General features: G+C 33.2%; 2 protein-coding genes across 5 annotated transcripts; one reads left to right on the top strand and one right to left on the bottom strand.

Moving 5' to 3' along the window:
- Window positions 1–353: 353 nt before the first annotated feature.
- Window positions 354–13,943, bottom strand: LOC111370803 (serine/threonine-protein kinase 4-like). Of its 3 annotated transcripts, none has more exons than XM_022992679.1 (21): window positions 13,719–13,943; window positions 13,112–13,382; window positions 11,347–11,403; window positions 11,024–11,051; window positions 10,819–10,941; window positions 9,920–10,031; window positions 9,543–9,580; window positions 9,364–9,417; window positions 8,910–8,978; window positions 8,656–8,772; window positions 8,504–8,572; window positions 6,940–7,019; window positions 5,980–6,102; window positions 5,636–5,900; window positions 4,903–4,983; window positions 4,650–4,817; window positions 3,951–4,081; window positions 3,668–3,803; window positions 1,395–1,519; window positions 1,120–1,293; window positions 354–623 (listed from the first exon to the last, which is right to left on the bottom strand). In XM_022992679.1, exons 2-21 carry the CDS (start codon window positions 13,204–13,206, stop codon window positions 587–589), a joined length of 2,082 nt encoding a protein of 693 aa, XP_022848447.1. In that variant the 5' UTR covers window positions 13,207–13,382; window positions 13,719–13,943; the 3' UTR covers window positions 354–586. The 3 variants fall into 3 exon arrangements, with proteins under 3 accessions (XP_022848447.1, XP_022848446.1, XP_022848445.1); XM_022992678.1 differs by having other exon boundaries at window positions 5,636–5,903; window positions 13,112–13,400; window positions 13,719–13,942; XM_022992677.1 differs by having other exon boundaries at window positions 5,636–5,903; window positions 13,719–13,942.
- Window positions 13,944–18,382: 4,439 nt separating this feature from the next.
- LOC111370802 (protein RICE SALT SENSITIVE 3-like) lies at window positions 18,383–20,864 on the top strand. 2 transcript variants are annotated; one of them, XM_022992676.1, is made up of 7 exons: window positions 18,385–18,714; window positions 18,814–18,864; window positions 18,992–19,120; window positions 19,260–19,365; window positions 19,522–19,563; window positions 19,755–19,811; window positions 19,939–20,864. In XM_022992676.1, exons 1-7 carry the CDS (start codon window positions 18,584–18,586, stop codon window positions 20,596–20,598), a joined length of 1,176 nt encoding a protein of 391 aa, XP_022848444.1. In that variant the 5' UTR covers window positions 18,385–18,583; the 3' UTR covers window positions 20,599–20,864. The 2 variants fall into 2 exon arrangements, with proteins under 2 accessions (XP_022848443.1, XP_022848444.1); XM_022992675.1 differs by having other exon boundaries at window positions 18,383–18,864.
- Window positions 20,865–21,128: the final 264 nt, after the last annotated feature.

The raw sequence follows: 21,128 nt of genomic DNA, 5'->3' as shown, positions 1-21,128 counted from the left end.
TTTTAATTTATTTTTTATTTTTTTTAAAAGAATCACCACCAGAGGCAAACACTATCGAAATTTTGGTCTCTAGAATAAGAATTTAAAGTCTCCGGATTTAGTTGTAGTTCATACACTGTCTTAAACAATGTTGTACTTGACAACCGATGAAATTTTAATAATGTCCAATCCAACCTACCAAAAGAGATGAATGACTTCATAAACCTTTTGCTCATAATTAAGTAAAAGCAAACGACTTGAAATTTTTTCTTGAAGACAGTAAAATAAAACAGAAGCAATGGGGGAAAAAAATAAATAAATAAAATTCATAGCAAAAAAGATAACCTGTAAATTGCAATTTTTTTTATAAAAAATAAAATAAAATTGAATTCTCACATAGACAAATCAAATTAGCAAGTTAAATGTACACCAACTTTCTGAACCAGAGGAGGAAAAGAACAGAGATGAACTATGTGACCAAGAAATAACAAAAATGACGGGGAATGTAAGTTACAGTTTCTTTAAATGATATTTACATTAATTCATTTTAAATTCTGAAAACAAGAACATAAATTATAACTCAAAAATATTTATCAGACCTCGCGGTTCAGGTATTTAGATCTCGGGAAACTTGGCCTTGCCATCTGCATTTGTCAGCAAGAAAGGTAGCGGCTTAGCCAAGCAGAAATATTGAACAAACCCCAGTTCTCTATATCAGTACAGTACACGATGTGATTATAAGAATGTTTGGTGTGCTAAAAAGGAAGTCAAAACTTATTTTAAAAGTTACCGCCTTTGCAATCAAAACTCAAGGCATTTCTAGACTAAAAAATTACTTTTGGGCCTGTTTAGATAACTTTTTTTGAAAGTGCTTTATCTGATTACAAGAGCTTTTATAGGAAACTAGCACAAGGTAGCTTCCCCAAGAAGCTCTTCTACAAAAAAGCAGAAGCAGAAGCTATCCCAAACAGGCCCTTACTTTTCCAAAAAGTAAGCCTCAGTTTATTTTTTCAGGAAAGTAACTTTTAAGTACAACAAAACATGCTCTAGCTGTCTAACCAGGTACTTGTTGGGTCTAATACAGGCATACCGTGTAGTTATGTTACAAGATATATGACGGTCAGCAGCTTTCTTACGAACCTTGAGAGCAAGAACCTAGCAAGTGGGCTCATATTGGCATTTGAATGAAGCTCCTTATTTTGTTGCTTTTTCTTGCTATCGGTTTCCACATTTGAAGTTGGTGTTTCATTCTTGCCCTTCGCGAAGATGCGGGATGCGAGCTCCTGCAGGTCCTTCAATGACGTTTCGTTTGAACTGCATATTTTAAGTTCCACGTCAGAAGGGCATTCTAAATGCCATTTTACACAGATCCTACATTGAATAACAGAAAATTAAAATATGATATAATAGTAAACCTTGCCAGTCGCTGAAGCAACCCAGTGACAAGTAGTTCAGACGACCCGGGCTTGGAACATTCCATATCGATTAAAGAGTTTGCCACTGTCTGGAAAACTGACCTTCTTGAATCATCAGCAATCATCTGCAATGGAAAGAACATTAAAATCAAGTTGAATAATAGTATATTGTGCATTTGGAATGCTAACCCAGAAAGGTGCTCGGTAACTACTATTAGTTTATTGGTAAACTAGCATATGTTGCTCGAGCAAATTTTCTTCTCTCAATGCAACACAAACAAAGAGTCAGAGGACGTATAGAAATTGGAGGAATCACAAGCTTTAAAAGCTAAAATTTATCTTGGCCAACAAAATAAGTTCAAAACATTCAACGATATAGAAAACTAGAGTTCAAAATCAAAATGTACAAGGAAGTTTTTCAAAACTTCTTAGGGTACAAAAAAGGCAAAAATAAAATATCCATGAGAGCGGTTCCAAAAAGAAAGAGAATCCTAACTAGCAAAGGAACACTATGTCAATATCAAATTGAAAGAAAACCATAAACAAGGACATTATAAGGTAATTTTGATGCCAGTATATACAATTTTACTCAACCATAGATATTTTTAAGATAATTGTGGCGCAACTCACTCAATAAATCCAACTTTTGTCCAAAACCATTTACTTCAAGTGGAAATTCTATACCTCGTTATAAAAGGATTAATAATAAATTTTGCAGTCAGAGAAGAATTTATAATTTTGATTTATCTCCAGCACTGTAATACTCCAAAACTCTTCAAGACTTCATTTACAAAAATTGACATAATACAAATGCAGAGTCCACACTCGAAAGCAGCAATTCTTTCGTCTGATTTGATAGAGGCTTCAATCAGCTTTCAAGAAAACATTTCTAACAGAATTTGTTTCATGACTGCTGCACTAAGACAGCACAATTTTAGTATCTCAATAAGTTTATATTCCACAGCTCTTTGTAATTCCACATTACTTCAGCACTAATCAGGGGTGGAACCAGTATTAATCAACTGAGGGGCTTGCAATTTTTTTTACAATGACTTTGACAGTACGAGAGAAACGAAAAGATAAAAATAGGGGCACAGTGAGCCTTACCCTTAAATTTGCATATTTAGCCCTTGTTTGAGCCCCGTTTTTATCAAAATACATTTTTTTTCTTTTTTCTTTTCAACCAAACATTCTCCAAAAAATTACTATTCCAAAATACATTTTTAGCAAAAAATAAGGCTCAAACAAGGGTTAATATAATAAATTAACTTAAATTTTTTTTGATAGGTAATAAATTAACTTAAAAAAAATTAGTAAACACATTTTACGTAACCATATTTGGCTAGCAACTTTTTAAGTCCACATATTTAACTGTTCATATAGTTGGTGACAAGTTCTTTGAAACAATACTGAGAACCTACCCGACAATCGGGAAATATAGCCCAAAAAAAGCCAAACGAGGTGTCAGCCACATATTAGATTTATTAAAGCCACAATTTTTTACTAAATATTGCGACATCATCGTTTAGCGATGTTACAAACTGAAATGTTCTTTATGAAGTATATCATCCTAACACTTGACTATAATTCGAAACCTAAAAACAGGTTGATAAAATGGACTGCAAAATTCTCTCTCTCAATATATATATATACACCCACTTTTTTTTTTTTTTTTTTCCCCTTTTTTTCCCTTTTGCTGTCGCTTGGAGTGGGCTGGAACTCACCCTACCCACCCCCTAGATCCACCCTTGACTCTAACAAGAGTAATTTCCCTCAAGAGCATCAAAGAGATAAATTCTTTTCATTCTTAATATGATCTGCCACTACAGTGTCCCACCAAAACAATTTAGTGTGGAATTACCATTTCAACTTCCTTATAATCCAATCTATCCCTAGAGAAATTCCATTTTACAGTTAGTCAGCTATTTCAACCGCCATTCCCTGAACTCATTTTTAACCACCGTCTTCATATAGTAAGAATGGTTAATTCATACTAATTTGGATTTTCTTTTAAGCATTAAGCGTGATATTATTCCTTACTCTAATCAATTAGTGATTGCCTTGTCCAATTCAAATCAATACTTGGTATAAGCCTTTTCAAACTTTTATTTCTTCCCTATGAGTTACACATCCTAATATCTTTGATCGATTGATTTTTTTTACATTCAGCAGCATTTAGCATCAACATAATCTTTTGGATATTGAGATAATGGGGGGAAAAAAAACTAAAATCAAATTCAGGAAGGTCTATAAGCAATAATCTCAGTATTTACCTCTTTAAGTGATGGGATAAGAAGCAGGGATAATGGAGCTGATGAAGATACTGCAGCAGTTCTTGCATTGTCTTCATCATTTGATTGGCGTGATCCAGAAAGTGCTTTTTGTGCATCAAAATAATCCCGAGAATGTCTGGGTTGAGGTTTCATGTTTCACAGTAGGGGAAAACATTTTATACGAATTATTTATGGTCAGATGTTAATCTTTTCCAAATGGAACTCTTTTGTGGCAACACGTCAAAGTCAAAAACAAGACGTGTAGTGTGCACATAAGATTTACCTTGACAATTCAGAGCTTGTTGATGATTGTTCCATTCTTCTGCTTTCCTGCACATCTCTATTGACGTTGCCCAAGATAGACCTTTCCTTAACATTTCCTTTTCTGGCTCCTGCTTGAATTGCAGCCTTCGCCTATATAGAATAGCATAAATGAGCAATACAGTAAAATTTATCATGTTAAATTAAGTTGTAGATAACTACCAAGTTGATGCACAATATGGAAATCTTTCTAGACATTCTGAATAATATTAGGCTTTAAAGTGAATCAGTGGAAACATTGCATAAAACATGCTAAGAAACAAGAGCAAAACAATGTCATACAGACGCAAAGCAGGTAACAAGATGCATGCTAATAAGTTAGATTTCAAACATTCAAAAGTATACCTATTTTTTGGAAATAAAGAGCTCTCAATTTCTTGAGTTCTTACAAAATAAAATAGTTTCACTAATTTGTTGCTAAAAGATTTGACAACTTTTCATGATCATTAGCCAATTGGAATAATCTTTCATATAGAAGAAAATATTAAATGGAGCTTCAATTATTATAAAGCTTAAGTGAATGTTGGGTGGTTTGTGTTTAAACTACATCAAGGTTCAAGAGGAATATTATAAAATTTTAGCAGATGTTTTGACTTGATAAGCTAATAATGGGACAGAGTATGTAAGGAAGCAAACAGAAGTTAATAGGAAGTATGACAACCTCTGCGAGGTTTATAGAACTGTCTTCAACAGACACATTAGAAGTCTTTTCTTGAATTCCCAATCTAGACTTTGGGGTTCGGGGAGAATCTGAATCATCATGCTGTCCACGGTAAACAACAGTGCCACTGATGGAAGCATCTTCGACAGAGGTAAATGTGCTGCTAGACTGGAATGCCAATAGGAACCTTATTGTATTAACAGCAAAACAACATAAGTACATCTTTGCAAGTTCAACCAGACAGTACACCTACCATGGAACTTTGGTTACTGAACAGAGAGGACGTCTGACCTCTTGGAGATCGTACGACGACAGTTCCTGTCCCGGTTACTTCCTGCAGTGGATTGAGAATTCAAAACATTTTTACATAATGCAGTATTAGAATATAACATATTCTTTAAGTTCTTTGAGTAAAGTTCATGCCATTCAATCAATCTTAATATTTGCCACTCGTATCTGTTTGAGATATTGATTTTCAGAACTCTGCATAAGACAGAGCATTGATAATATCAAGAGGTTGAGTTAAATTTGCACCAGGAATTATTTTTATCGGGGAGATGACATTCGCAAATGTGGCATAGATGCAAAAATGTGTAAAATTCAGATTCAGGTCGTTGACAAGTTCATGATATGCAATGTGCATGAAACCGACTAGATCTGATAATAAAAAAAACTCAATGCTGACATCAGAAGCCCAGATCATTAGCCAGGTGCACCAGACTACAGTGATATAATAGCCAAACAATGACAAAGTGATATTTGCTTATACACAAAGGAATCATAATGTTTCCAAAGACTAGATTCCCCATGTTTCAAGGCAGGTTCTCTTATTTGGATACCTTAATACTTTTACTTTAGATTGAATTTAAATAATTTTCACAATATTCAGCTTCTGAACTTTCAGATCTAAGCTACATAAAAAGTATGCATACATGATGTGCAATAAAAGCAGTATGAATATATAGGAAGGGGTAGCAGTTCCATACATCTTCAAGATGGTTTTTTTGCTTCATTTCATGGTTAGCATCTTTTCTCATGGAGACCTCTGATGAATTATAAAGCACAGTTCCAGAAGCAGAAGACCATTGATTATCAATCCCTACATTTTTTCTGGAGGTTGAATGATTTGAAGGGACCTCTGGCTTCCTATCTCTAACCTGAGGTGGTCTAACTACATTCCGCGAGGTTCGCGTGCCAGTTGATCCACCAATGCTGAAGTCCCATCCAGCATTTTTCAGACCCGTTGCCTGACTACTGTCAAGTAGTACCAGTAAGCCAACATACTCCAGCTTAGACAAGCAAACATAAAGTATTAACAGATTCAGCAGACCTGATTCGAACGGTATCTTCAACTCCAGAATCTCTAGTCACCTTCACAGTACCAGAAGCCTCCCCCAAAGGCATTGGACCATTTTTAGGACTTTCTTCATCTATTTTGAACTTTGGGCGCTCTCTGTACGATATAAGAAATGCAGGTTGTTGCATCACTTAATTGCAATATAAGGGTAACTTAAACGTGATTTTAAATTTTGAAGCTTCAAATACTAATATCTAGATACATTTGTAGAGCAGCACATTTCAGTTCAAGCGTCACGAAATGTCAAATCAAATGTCAAGTCTTTGCTAATTTCTGAAGCCCAGAAAAATAATTAAATTTAACTTATAAATGAACTACTGAAAATGTGGGACTAAGGACAACTTTTAAGTAACAGAAAATGACAATTAAGAACATGTTGGGAAGTGTTTATAAACAATTTTAATTATAAATAAATAGAAATGAGTGGTGGATTGGTATTTGGTAATACTTATGGGTCCCATAAAATGTGTGAATAAAAAGTAATTTGAGTGTTCATAAACATGAGCCAAACATAGGCTCAATCACGCTTCAAATTTTCTTAAATAGCAATTATGCTTCTCTTATACCATCATGCAAGGCATATAAATTTACTGGAAACCAGGCACCAATAAATTAACTCTTAGAGTGTGTTTGATTGACATGGAAAATATCACTTAGAAAAAAAAATATTTTCCATCTTTTGTGGAAAATAAAAACCACCTCTACCCAAAGAAAATATTTTCCTTAAAAACAAGGAAAATTAGGCATATTTTCAAAAGTTGAAAAATGTTTTCCATGGAAAAAAATAGCAATCAAACACTCCAAGTGAAAATTTGGATGGAAAACTGATATTTTCTATGGAAAATAAATGTAATCAAACACACCCTTAGTGTTGTAACAATTGGTCTTGGAGGAAAATTTCATGGTAAAAATTAGTGTAGTGAGAGGATAAACCTGATTCTCTCCAAAAGCCTTGGACTCTTCCTTGCATTTCTGATAAAACGATGCCTCAGAAGTTCCTTTGCACTTGGCCTCTAAAATTATCAAACAAAGTATAACATCAAATGACGAACAAAACAAACAAGGAAAAAGAAAAAACGAAAAATCAAAATAATGTTTTCGATCTAACTAAAACGTAGACTGCAGGAGAAAGTACGAAACAAATTGGCATATGTCAAAACCAATTCAACACATGAACCTGGCATAAAGAATGTTCAGTGAAAATAGAGCTTACTTCAGCTAGCTTCCCTACAAACTAATTTTTTTTGCTGATTTTAATTAAATGAGCTCGTAGAGGACTTTGATCTCTATTTATTTGGTAGAAAATGATGGAACAACATCTCAGAGCATGAGAACAGTGAAAACCATCACGAATGCATCTGAATCAAGTTACTGATAAGGGTTTTGATATGATTACTCCATCATAAGCAAGTTTCAATAAACAAGCATTGATTCCTAGAGAATACATTGTACAAATGTGACTCTAGGTGTTCACCATTGATCCCTAGGGTTCACACAGCATTCTTGTGTCAATAGCACGTTGGAAATTTAGTTAGTATAACAGAGGCTACACTTTCTTAAGATGACAGAGATGCATCTTTCCATAGTCCATTAACTAACACAACAGAAACAGAAGTTAGGCGCTCAGCAAATAATTCTTATGTCTTCATCCATCTCCAGGCTCCAGCGGATCAGTTAAACCACAACCCCACTTAGCCGGACCAATAAGGCTGTAGAGAAGTTGAAATCACCATATGTGGAGAAATCTCTTTTATGTATAGTTACATCTAGAACAAGAAAATAGATTTATCCCAACTTTTTAGAAGAGGTGGTTTAACATAGTATCAAGCACGCAGACATCATGAGTTCAAGTCTTGCAGGCACACATTTATGAAAATGAAAAATTGTGCACATGTAAGGTCTTTCATTAAAAAAAATAAAAATGAGCCAGCCTATGCGTGAGGGGCGTGTCAAAGAATGAATTTATGTAAATAAACTTGTTCTTTGCATAACAGCTTAAGCTTTTATTTAGATGAGGTGGTTAAACTGTTAAACCTTTAGATTGTTAGCAAATAAAGTTGGTGAGTCCCATGAATGTGTGGTTAAAAAATGAATAAAAGTTGTTAGTGGAAGGAAATGTGTGGTTAAAAATGACATTTGACCAATTTGTCCAGCTTTTTAACTATATATAAGTAGCTTGACCAAACAAGCTCTTGGGTTTCACCACTATTCTAGCAGTCAAATAAAGGTCCATGACAAATGAGGCAAGACTCATGATGAGAAAAAAACGTGTGGACACCAGAACTCATTTGCAAAGGTGATTTTCTCCAATCCCCATATTAAAGAGATGAGACAACTATGAGAATTAAGATGTTCATGTTATTTGACTTCCAATAAATTCAGAAACATAAATAATTTAACGACAGAGAACAAGAAAAATGTGAAGCACCGGATGGACCACAAACAGAAAACCAAGCACGCGGAGTGTGAGAGAGAGTGCGAACTTAATAGAACCTACCTCTGCAGGATTCTTCTTCAAACACAATGATACAAATTCTTTCATAGGACGAGAAAAGTGCTCATCTAGCTGCATGACAAAAGATTAAACCTCCTAATCAGATGAGCGACGATAGGATTATCTGGCAATGTAAACAGAAAGTAAATATACACCTGTGGTGGATTCTCTCGTGGTATAATAAAGAGAACTCTCATGGGATGGAGGTCTGCAAGTGGAGGTTCTCCTTTTGCCATCTCAATTGCAGTTATACCCAGAGACCAAATATCAGCCTGCATTAAGTCCAGCATCAAACAGGGAGGAGGAGCACAAGACAGCATATTCAGAAATAGATTTATGAGATAAAACGAAACTGGAATAAAATGATGGAAGAAACCGGGGGGGGGGGGTGAAAATCAGGATGTTGCACCTTCTCATTGTATCCTTCAGAGTTCTGAATTACTTCTGGAGCCATCCAAAATGGTGTTCCTACAAATGTCTGTAAATATTAATTGCATTAGCTTGAGGTTTCATAATTCCTTGGAGCTCAATAAATAGTCAATAACCAGAAACAAGAAAAGCAATGTACTTTAGCCACATTAAAAATAGAAAAAAAAATGCCTTAGGTTCATTAACTAAACTGGAAAAGCATCTATTTAATACAGCAAGCAGATGAAGATAAGTGGAAACATAGTTAGGGAGAGGATGCTGTCTTTACTAAGATCAATGTCATATCACTAAAACTATGTAGAAAAATGATTGGCAACTGCATAGATTTCAACATATTCCCAAATTTGTACGCCTCATTAATGAATATTAGAACCACGGTCTACAAGACAAGGCATATTTCATAGGAGAATACTTATAATTTAGGAAATAAGTACCTTTCTTCTTGAAATTGTCCTTGTTAATTGAGCAGAAACTCCAAAATCTGCAACCTGTAAGAGTAAAGAAACATAAAATCATCAAAACAAGAAGCTGACATCTTTAACTCTATTCATAAGGGACACTCTCCAAGATGGTGTAAGAAAATTTTAAGATTCGTGAATTTCTACAAGGATACCTTAACATCACCATTTTCTGTCAACAAAATGTTTGCCGCTGCCAAAACATATCAAAGAGATTAATGGATTATCATTTCTGAAAAATTTGAGGAAGAAGAAAGAGATTGCTATTGCATAGACAAATTTAGAGAACGAAGACGAGACTGATAATGTGAATATAATGCAACAACTAGACGGAAAATGTGATCTTCCTTAATAAAAAACTACATAATCAGAGGATATCTTGATACCTAATTTCATTACTTCTAAAAGATTAAGAGGATACAACAATGATAGACCAATATTGTAGATCTAGAAAATGTGCCCATGTATGTCTCTGTTCAAAAGTGTGATGAGACCTGATTCTTGTTATAATTGATGGCCCCTTGTAATGTACCTTTAATATCTCGATGAATTTTCCCTTCACTGTGCAGATATTCGATTGCATGAAGCAAATCACGTAAGATGCAAGATATAGAGACTTCATCCAGTGGCTGGTTCGGTTGAATCTGCAAGAGAAAAATATGCATAAGTATCCTAATCAATGTTCTGTAATAGCGTCCATATCACTGTTCTTTTTACCTTGACTTATGATAAACTCAAAAACAAAAGATCCTCACTCAGGGGAAATGTTTGTTTCATAAATGTAAGGATCATACATTTATAAGAAATAAAAAACCATAACCCATTTAGGTCGGTCTGCAATAATTAGACCAAACATTGGCCATTGAAATGTCAACTACACACGTCACAATCTAGACATTGAGAGGAGGATTTATGCACTAAATTAGAATGGATGGTACAGTATTTGGACATGAAGAATACTTCTCAGTAGAAGACTCGCAAAGAAAACCTCAATGAGCCTCCAAGGGAGGTATATACATAGGTCTTGTGAATGAATTTTTATAGTAATGTTCGATTGGGTATAAAAAGACAGTTGCAAACCATATGAAGTTTACCAAACAAAAGAAAGATAATCACTTCTAACTGCCAGTGAATAATAAAAAATAAAAAAATGGAGGTGTTGGTTGATAGAATGATATATCCACAGGAATTTAATAACAAGGAATAATTGGTATCTTAGAGGGTTCAGATCAACATAAGAAATTTCCTATCTGACCTCTAATTGTCTTTTATTTATTTTTTTTTTTTTTTTATAGATAATCAAATATTTTATTAATCTTCGATAATACACAGGTAGTGTATTATCAATATCTGACCTCTAATTGTAGCAAGTTTTAACATGGAATGGAGTCCAAATTTGAGGCAAGGACTTGCAATATGTAAATTACCTACCAGATCAGCAACAGAACCACCAGCCATGTATTCCATTATTATCCATAGCTTAGTCTGGTGCAGAATAGAAGCATAATACTCAGTGATATATGGAGATCGACATTGAGAAAGAACTGCAATTTCCTGTTGAAAATGAAAAGTAAATGAAAAGCAAATCAATATTATTATATATTCATTCCTTAATGTACATAAATGTCACAGATACCGTTTGGATGTCCTCAATTTCATCCTCTCTGCAGAAGAAAAATCAGATGACTGTTTAGAATACTCACACAGGCAAGTTAACATGCAGCAGCTTCAAAGAAGGCAGTCTCTATTAGGTAAGCCAAATATGACACAACCACATGTATTTGCTTCCTTGGCAAGGAGATCATAAGATAAGAAGCCGTGCTAGTAAAAAATGACTAATAGTTCCTCTCTTACCAAGCATATGCATAAAGAACGATTCTTAGATAAATAAAGTCGCCAGAATAGAATAAACCAGGATCTCATATTTTTTTAAAAAAATGATCAAAGTTATATACTCACGACTCTTCTAAATCGATGACCTTTATGGCAACTTCCTTGTTTAGCTCCTTATCAAACCTACAATAGGAAAATGGCAGAAAGATCTAGTTAATCCAGAAAGAAATATTTATGCTCATATGATCAGTATTTTATAAAGGAAGTGTAAACCGAGACAGCAATATAGGAATAGCAAGAAAAGCACTCTAAATTCGTTCATGGCTGTCACTTACTCTTGAAGTGGGCTTTTCATGTACATTATGATGCTTTCAGTTAATTGCAGTTTTTTCCTCTTCAATTACTTAAATGTAACAGTCCTACGGCTTCAAGTGATGATCAGCTAGGGATTCTTGAAAGATCACATCATGAGAATATGCAGCTTGCAAGCTAAAGTGTAGATGGAATTTCATGAGTCTATTTCCCTACTAATTTGATCAAAAATCCTACTGAGTATTTGAACAAAATACTGATTAAGCATTTTATTATTCCACTGCTAAGCATAGAATGTTTGTGAAGTTATTACAATTTAGAACTTGTTTGGGAGAAATTATAATGAGATTATAAGGAAAAGGAATAATAGACCTCACAGAATGTGTGAATAATAAGAGTATAGTAGTTGTAAATATGTTGTTAAAATTAATGTTTGACTTTGATTTCCAATTATAAGGAGATTATATCTTTTTCCACAGATGCACTTAATTACTTCTAATCAAATATACTTTTTTATCCACAACTACTTTCCACTTAGTATCCACACATCCCTGTAAGACCCACAATTTATTAACTGGTGATTGCCAATTAAGATTATCCTGATAATTAAGTACAGCTCAAAAAATCATATGAAAGCAATACAAATTTACAAAATCAATGAAATTGTTAGAGTAAGCGAAATAAATTTTGAAATTTAATTTTACAGCACGAGGATTTCTCCCTGATGCCTCAGTGTATGCATACTTTTTGCTATATGTTCATTGCATTACCTATCAAATTGTTGCTCTGCCTTTTCAACTTAAAGCAAAAGGTAGATAAAACTATACACCATGACAAAAGAAAACTATAATCTTACTAAAAATCAATATTATACCAGCCCATTTACACGAAGAAGCATTAACCCAAAGCAAATATAAATACACTTGAAAAGAAAATAAAAAAACAAATTCTCATTGTGACACAACCATGTATATGCAGCTACGTATTTACACAAGATGAGGTTGCAGAACTCGAACGGCAAAGTTAACAAAACCATTAACAATGAGTTAAGCAATCCTATATGATTGACAAGTGCAACATCATCACAGGCACATTTGCTAACATTTTGTGGAAATGAAAATGGGTGAAATAGTGTTTTTTTGAAAAATGAGTGGTTGAAAAAGAAGGAAAAGTTTTTGATTCACGTGTAATATTATTTTATGGAAGATTGTGTGGTTGAAAATAGAAGAGAGAAAAATGAAATGTAATGGAATGGAAATTAATGGGGGCCAAACAAGGGCTTAACCTGTTATTGAGTGCCATTATCTAATTACATCTGCTTGCTTCCATCTGTTGCCCAAATGAATTACTAAAATTTTTGGCTTTTCATCATTTTCTTCAAATTTGAAGGCTATTATGCCAATATTATTTATTATACAGATTGACATAAAGGTATCATGTTTTTAATATCACAATACAAAATCCCATAACAATTGTACCATGTTACAACAGGATATGCAGAATGAATCAATTAATATAATACATTGCAACTTAAAACTAATGTTGAGTGTATAGTCAACTGACAGAAATTCGAACTTACCCCTTGTAAACATCGCCAAAGGACCCTCTTCCAATGAGCTCCAAATCACTAAATCTGGATCCGGAGTCCTCTATCAGAGCTGCCACATCGGCCATTACGTCTATTTCTTATTGTCCTTGGAAAGAATAATCTTCCCCACTCACACTCAGTGTTAGAACAAACGTTACAACCAAATGATCAAAACCACTCTAATTCCAGAGATTTCAGGAACAATCATCAGATGGGCTTGCTTAATTCAACTTTTTTGCTTGTTTTCAAGACTATCCAAAATCTGAAAACCATTAAAAAACTACTAGAACTATTAAATCGGAACAGACTTTAGATCCAACATATAATTGAAAATTTCAGAAACTACAGTAGGAACACTAACGTGGAAAAGCAAATGGAACTATTATATGATGGCAAGCAAAATAGTCGTTAGGTAAAGTGGAGGATATAAAAGTGACAGCGGAACAAATTTCATGGGATGTTTCACACAATTCAAATCTTTAAACCCCAAAAAAAAAAAAAAAAAAAATTATTGCAAAGCAAAGACGCCAAACAGCGACTCAGATGTAAGGCATAAAATTCTCCTTCAAAAGGAGAATAAAAGGACAGAAAAACCAACCTTGCGCAATGCGGATTTGAAAGGTGAATTCAAGATTAACAGCTGCGACGACAGAATTTACCAATCATGAAATTGACAATTGAGACTGGAGATCTCTTCGGGTGTGTATATGCATGCAATCTTCTTACTCTGCTCTCCAGAACTTGGGTTTTACAAAGTAAAGAACAGGAGTCGGGATTTGAGTGAAAATACAAAGAAATGCTCCTCATATGCGAAATCATAATTATTATCGTGGCAAAATAATTTGATTTCGGACCGGGGAAGTTCAATTCAACCGGGTTCGTGGGTAACCCGATTGCATGTGGTTATTGTCACTTTGGATCTTGCTACATTTACTTCAAAATTTACATAATATCACATAAAACTCTAACATTTATTTGTTTAAAATACGATCAATTTTTTCGTCCAATATTTTCTCTCCATATTATATTATGTAATTATTTATGTACATTTTTTTATATACAAGTAGTAAAATCATTTCAATTTTCCTTCCCATTTCTTAAGGGTAAAAATAATAAAAAGGAAAATGCCACATTAACAGAAGGATTTGGCCAAATTGTTTGACAGAAGACAGTGTGACATTTTGTGATTGAACGAAAAATGCAACTGTATTTTAAACAGTTCAATAATAAAATGTCATGTAATATTATATCAACCATTATAGCACTGTAACATGATTCTAGTAAAAATACTTATTGTCATCGATTTTATAAGTGTGAATATAATTTTCATTAGTGGAACCATCTTTTAATTTTACTTAAAAGCATCAATCTTTGCCCATTGTAATATTTTTGTCCATAGTTCTTTTCGTTTAATTCTTATCTTCAACATTTTATTAACTATAACAAATCTTGTCTTTGATTATGGTTTCAGTTATAATATTTTTTGTGTGATTTAAAATGAGAAAAAATATTTTGTTACACTTTTACACTTGATTATTTTTTCAAAAATATGATTAAAAATAAGTTATTTTACGTCTCCGAACATATTTGTTTGGCAAAAACCAATATAAGGTGTGAAATGTGATAGTTATTGAAATGTTGAAGATAAGAACATGTAAAAATATGTTAATGACATTAAACATAAAATGTGGTATAAAAAAATAGTATAAATATAATTTTTCCTTTTTTTATTATGTTGGCGGTTGAAGATGGAGACGGTGGAATTGAACCTCCGCCTTCTATATAGTAAATTCCCATGTGTGCATCTTCAAGTGGTTTTGGCTATGGTCACCAAATATTAACAAAGGAGTTTATGCATTTGTTAACGTTATCTACATTTGACTAATGGAAAAGGGTTTTGAATTAGCAAATGTTTATAAACTACTTATAGCATTTAAACTAATAAGTAATTTATACGGAAGAAAAATACTGAGTCTCCTGAAATGTGTAAATAATTAGCCTCTCTTTGATTGTCAAAAATAATGTTTTGAATAGTGATTTTTAGAAGAACGTGTGGTTAAAAAGTAAGATTTTTTTTTTTGAATTTATATGTAAAATATTTTATTATATGAATATGTTATTGAATATCAGTACATAGAAAAAAGAATTTTTAAATAATGGTTATCAAACAAAGGTTTAATTAGTGATAGCTGTGGATATGTTGATTGAAATTAATGTTAAATTTTCACTAAAAATCGCATGGTGTATGTTAGAATTATATTGCTCAATACTGCAAACAAATTTATAAATTTCTGTAGTACATCTGAGAATTCTTAATTGACCAGTGGTAAATAACTCCAATGAATTCAAATACTATATTCTGGGGATCGGGTGCAAGTATCTGACATTACAAGTTAATGATGGTGATGGTGGTCGACAGTTAGGGATTGAAATGGGGATGGATAGGACTGATGCTCCAAGAATGAAGAAGCCAATAGTCTTTAAATTGAGAATATGGCAAAAGTATGTTTGAGATTTGTATTTAGTCCCAATTTGATGGGGCTTAAAAAATAGATAAAAATTTAAGTCGAAATCAATAATTAATTTTCACATATTTAATGAATTTTGTAACTTTTTAACTATATATTTCATCAACATTGTTCAAAATTTATTAAAGAACTGATTTTTAGCTACACCAACCAGAGACATACATACGTGTATATAGTGAAATTTTCACCTTTTTGGGTTATTATGAATATGGGCCGCTTATTGGGTTTTAGTATGACGATGGGCTTATACGTTTGGTTGAGAATGGGCCTTATCTTTGCTTGTCGGCCCTCTTCTCTTCGTGTTTCAAAAATTGTTGTGCAGTCACGTGTTTCAATTTACCTTTGTATTCGAAAGAGCAAAAGATCAAGTGCTTGTTTGGTAAGGGGAAAAAATCAAATTTTCATTATAATTTGAAGATAGAATCAAATACTAAAATAATTATATTTTTATTGACAATAAGGAACTTTTATGAATTATATTTTAGAGTTAAGAGCACTCAAATAAATGTATAATCTAATTTATAAGTGATTTTTAGTAGATTTTGATAAAAGTCAATAAAATATATGATTAAAAAGTCGTAGATTCTATGAAATGCATAGTATAATTGTTAATTATAATTGTTAATTTTTATCAATTTTTTAAACTGCATCAAACAAGAGCTTAAGTATAATGAAAATTTAAGTGTATATACATATGTCCCTATTGGTACAGATTTTGCAAAATTTATTTTTCATAAATTCATTGTCAATTATACATTCTTTTAATAAAATAATTTTTCACATAAATTTATAAAATTTTTCTATTTTATTATTATACATTCTTTAAAAATCAAATTTATTTTAAAAAAAATCTACACCAAAGATGTCCAAATGTTCAGTGCAAAATGGATGCTGCGCCCGGCAATTCGTGCGTTGCTCCTTTGTTTATGAGAACCGATGCATCGATTAACTGCTATGGCACATGGGCATGTGACTCTTTAATCTCACTTTTTTCACTTATTTTCACCTTTAATTGCCAGCTTAATAGATAATCATTATCGTTATAATTAAATTAACTTGAACAATTTTGGAACATATTTGGGAAGTGTTTATAAATCATTTAAATTATAAATAGTTTAATAACAAATAAGTGGATAATACTAACATATTTCATCAAAGTTCAAAACATATGGAGTAAAAATGAATTGAGTATTTATAAACATGATCCAAACACATGCTTATCGGTTCCTATTTTTATTTTTTGGTGCATATTTGTCAAAAATATAAATTATAATTTAAATGTATCAAATATATTTTTTATCCACACGTTTTGGTGGACTTATAACCTATTATCCATATAATTCGATGACCCATAGCTTAACACTCAAAACATAATTAAACAAACACTTGTAAGAGAAGTCCCATTCGTACGAATGTGACACACGGTGTTGGGTGGGATAAGTTACTCCTCGACTCAATTAGGCTCGCGTTGCAATGAGCTATGTGTGTGAGTTAAGTAGTGAATCACTCCTGCAAGCTACTTCCCTCAAGCTCATATTTTAGCCAAAAAAGTGCAATTTTTGACTAAAGCAAAAGGAAAAATTGCGAGTGGCTCGCGATTTGGCTCAACTCGTCCTGCGAAAGGGCGAGAAAAGCCCAAATTTTGTAGGCATGTCAAGTTGTTCACTTCGCCCCCCATTTAACACCTCTTATTGGTAAAACGATTCGTCACGCATCAAACTATTTTATGAATTCATGCGTGGAATAATTTTGGAGCTTAGGTTAGGAAATAGTAGTTAAAAATGAAATTTGGCAATTTCATACATCTTTGTCTTTCTTTATATGAGAAACTTGTAGTGTTATAATTAGAGTGAATAATAGTATTTAACATCAGCGTGTTGAACACGACTTCAAGTATCAACATATCACATGTTTCTATTAAATTGGTCATAAATTCTTGTATTTAATTAAATTTGTAATTTAATATTACAAATGCTTCTACTTAAACTGATGTTAAAACAATAATAGTGCTTAATATCATTACTATATTAGATTTGATAGTTTCACTATCACATAATTTATTGCTTGACCATTCTTTAGTAGGGCAGCTTATCACGTCTTCATGTATGCGACCATTTATTCATTAATTAAAATGTCAAGTCTTTCAATAATCGTTCAATTTACAACCTACTCAAATAAAATATTCAAATGCCGATATAACTCATCACATATTTCAACATCTCAATACTATTTACGAAAAATTGTCTCTTTCATCGTTTGAGCAAAAGACTTCACAATTCTCGTATCGTGTCTTAGCCTTGAAGCAAGCTTGCTCAAATGAAAAAGAAGTGCTCATATCTCAAAATTTTCTAGTAAAATATATATGATTTGTACAACTTTTATTATTTATTACTCCATTATTATATGTTAAAAGTCAGTCCTAATTTGCATTTGAATGGTAATAAAATATTGCATTTGCATTGAAATCATCAACTATGCAGTATTATTGAAGTTAAAATCTTATATTTTAGAAGAAAAACAGAGTTTCAATTTTCATATGGCCATACAACAAACAGTTGGATATATGCGCCTGTGTAACTTCTATCGTTGACTGACTATAGAATGTTACCTTTGCAAGAAGGTTACCTCTCTCAATCTCAATGGATTGTTACCTTGGCAAGAATGTGGGCCCTCCTACTACTTATAAACTGGAAGTAGCGTACTATTTTTTCCCCCTCTTTTTATGTCCCCATTTAATCAGGTTTGGTAATCTGATAAGTGATGAAGGTAAAAAGTAAAGAGAAAAAGTGGTAACAATGTGATGAAAAGAGTCTCCTTACGCCTCTCCTCTTATATTTTATAAGCATTCTTCACTGCGCTTTGCTAAAGCTAATACACCACAAAATTACTTAAAAATATTTCTTCTAATTTTCCAAGAAAATTACTGAAAGAAGCCATGGTGGGCTCGGGAGCAACAGACAGAACCAAAGAAGCAGTTGGGATGATGGCCCTTCACGATTCCCTCAGAACCGTTTGTTTAAATTCAGACTGGACTTACTCTGTTTTTTGGACCATTCGTCCTCGCCCGTATATTTTTCCCTATTTTAGTCAGATTTATAGTTTATGCACTATGATTTTCTTGATTTTTATGCTAATTCTTTGTTGGACCTTTTACATTTCTTGCAGTAGAGTTAGAGGTGGTAATGGCTGCAAACTTGGAGATGAGAATGGTAGCTTGTGAGTTTTAATGAGCTCAATTCTTGCTAAAGCAGGGGAGCCCAATAGATAGATTTTTATTTTTTATTTTTTATTTTTTATTGAGTTTCTGTGAGTAATTTACTGTGTATTTTCTTGTTTGGTGCAGGATGTTGATGTGGGAAGATGGGTTTTGCAGAAACAGAGTTACAGAGTGTTTGAATGAAATAGATGGAGAGGATCCTGTCAGAAAAGCCTTCAGCAAAATGTCTATTCAGTTGTATAATTATGGAGAAGGGTGGGTACTCGGTAGGTCCTTTTGTTTGATTTTCTTTCTGTCTTGTTCTCCACCCGACCCGACCCACCCCAGAAAGATAGTGAATTTGGGCAAAAATTGTGAAGAAATTGTGTTTTTATATGTGGGTTTATGAGTGCAGATTGATGGGGAAAGTTGCTTCTGATAAGTGTCATAAATGGGTATTCAAAGAGCCAACTGAATGTGAACCAAATGTCTCCAACTACTGGCAGAGTTCATTTGATGCAGTATGCATTATATCCATCTTTTTCATAATTGCTTATTTGATTATGCAGTAAAATAATTGATTTTGGACTTAATTAGGAAGTTGGGCTTTGATTGTACCAATTATTGGTCTGATAAACTAACTGGTAATTAATGATCCATTAATTCATTGATTGCAGCTTCCAACTGAGTGGATTGAGCAGTTTGAGTCTGGCATTCAGGTCAGGATCAATGGTTCAGAACTGTTTTTATTCTCACCGTCCCGTGCTTTGTATTGTATTGGATAGGATGGGACGGTATTAAGAAAGAAAAATAAGTTAAAATATTGTTTATTATGCTATCTAGGACGATACCGCGTTTTTCTTTTTAATTTCTTGCTTATTCTGTGTGCCCTTTGACATGATTTTGCCAGACTATAGCTGTTATTCAAGCTGGACATGGCCTACTGCAACTTGGTTCCTGCAAGATTGTGAGTAAATTTATAATTTTTTTCCAGTTTTGTAATATATTATATTCTTGGGAAAATCTAAAGCATACAATGGTAACACAATTATCTCATTGACAGAATGCATTTTTTTCTTATAAATCATTATTAGATACCCGAAGATCTCCATTTTGTGCTAAGAATGAGGCATACTTTTGAATCCTTAGGCTATCAATCTGGATTTTACCTATCCCAGTTATTTTCTTCTAAGCGTAATTCCTCGTCTTCATCCATGGTTCATTTAGAGCAACCAGTTATGCCGATTCGCCCTTCTCCTCCGGTATTTAACTTGGGCCAAAGGCCAATCTCTCCAGCAGTTCCAATGCTTACATCTCCAAATTTTCAAAAGACGGCCAAAGTTGGAATTCCATTTTCCGGAGATGAAGCTCACCTGTTTTTACTCCCTCATTCATCTGATATGAGGGGTGATCATGAAAACGATATTAAGTGGCCAAATGATTCGACTTTCTTCAATGCACTTGTTGAACAAACAGATGAAGATAAACCTTTGTTCAATCCCGATGGCTTTGGAAACAAGCATGACAATCAGAATCCAAACTCGGGTTTGGATAACAGTGATAATTCAAATCTCAACGAGTTCTTGAGCTTGGATAATCATCCAAAAATGGATAACAACTTCGAAGGGAGCTTTACTTTACCTGCAAGAATAGCTACTTCTTCAACTTCACTTGATCATCACGCACAAAATCCAGAGGAGTATACGAATGAAGCAGGAATGTACTCCGATGTTATGGAAACTTTCTTGGAGTGAGTTTAGAAGGCTTGTTTGGAAGGATGAAGATTGATCGTAAATTGTAATTAGGAAAAGGCATTCACTATGAAGAGAGTTTTTTCTGTCATGAATTGGATATCGATAAGGGTGTGTTTAACAACTCGTGTGAGATGTTTATTTCTTGTCTTGTTCAGCAGTTTTAAATTCAGTATACCGAACATTTCTTTAATATTTGAAATTTGATAAATGCTCTTGAGCATTGGATGGTTGAGTGAATTGCATCTTTGGCAATTTTCTCGCGAGAACTCATGTAATGTGAATGGTCAATCTCCTATACTTGCAAATTTGAAATTGAGAAACCATTCCCTTTGTGCAAGAACATGAACTTGCTACTATGGACTGTGATTGGAGTCAATTGACATAAACTTTTGGTAGTAATACAAAAATTTTCTATTCGCTTTTGATTTTTTAAAGTGTAATCTCCACAAAAAAAGTTCAACACTCTAAGCATTTTGGAAGCAGAGCATGCAGCAAAATTGAGCTTTAAATCTTAGAAGAATCACACTTTA

This window comes from Olea europaea, chromosome 21 (genome assembly GCF_002742605.1).
Source record: "Olea europaea var. sylvestris chromosome 21, O_europaea_v1, whole genome shotgun sequence".
Classification (NCBI taxonomy): domain Eukaryota; kingdom Viridiplantae; phylum Streptophyta; class Magnoliopsida; order Lamiales; family Oleaceae; genus Olea; species Olea europaea.
Note: the sequence above shows the minus strand (reverse complement) of the source record. Positions and strands in the feature narration are given on the sequence as shown.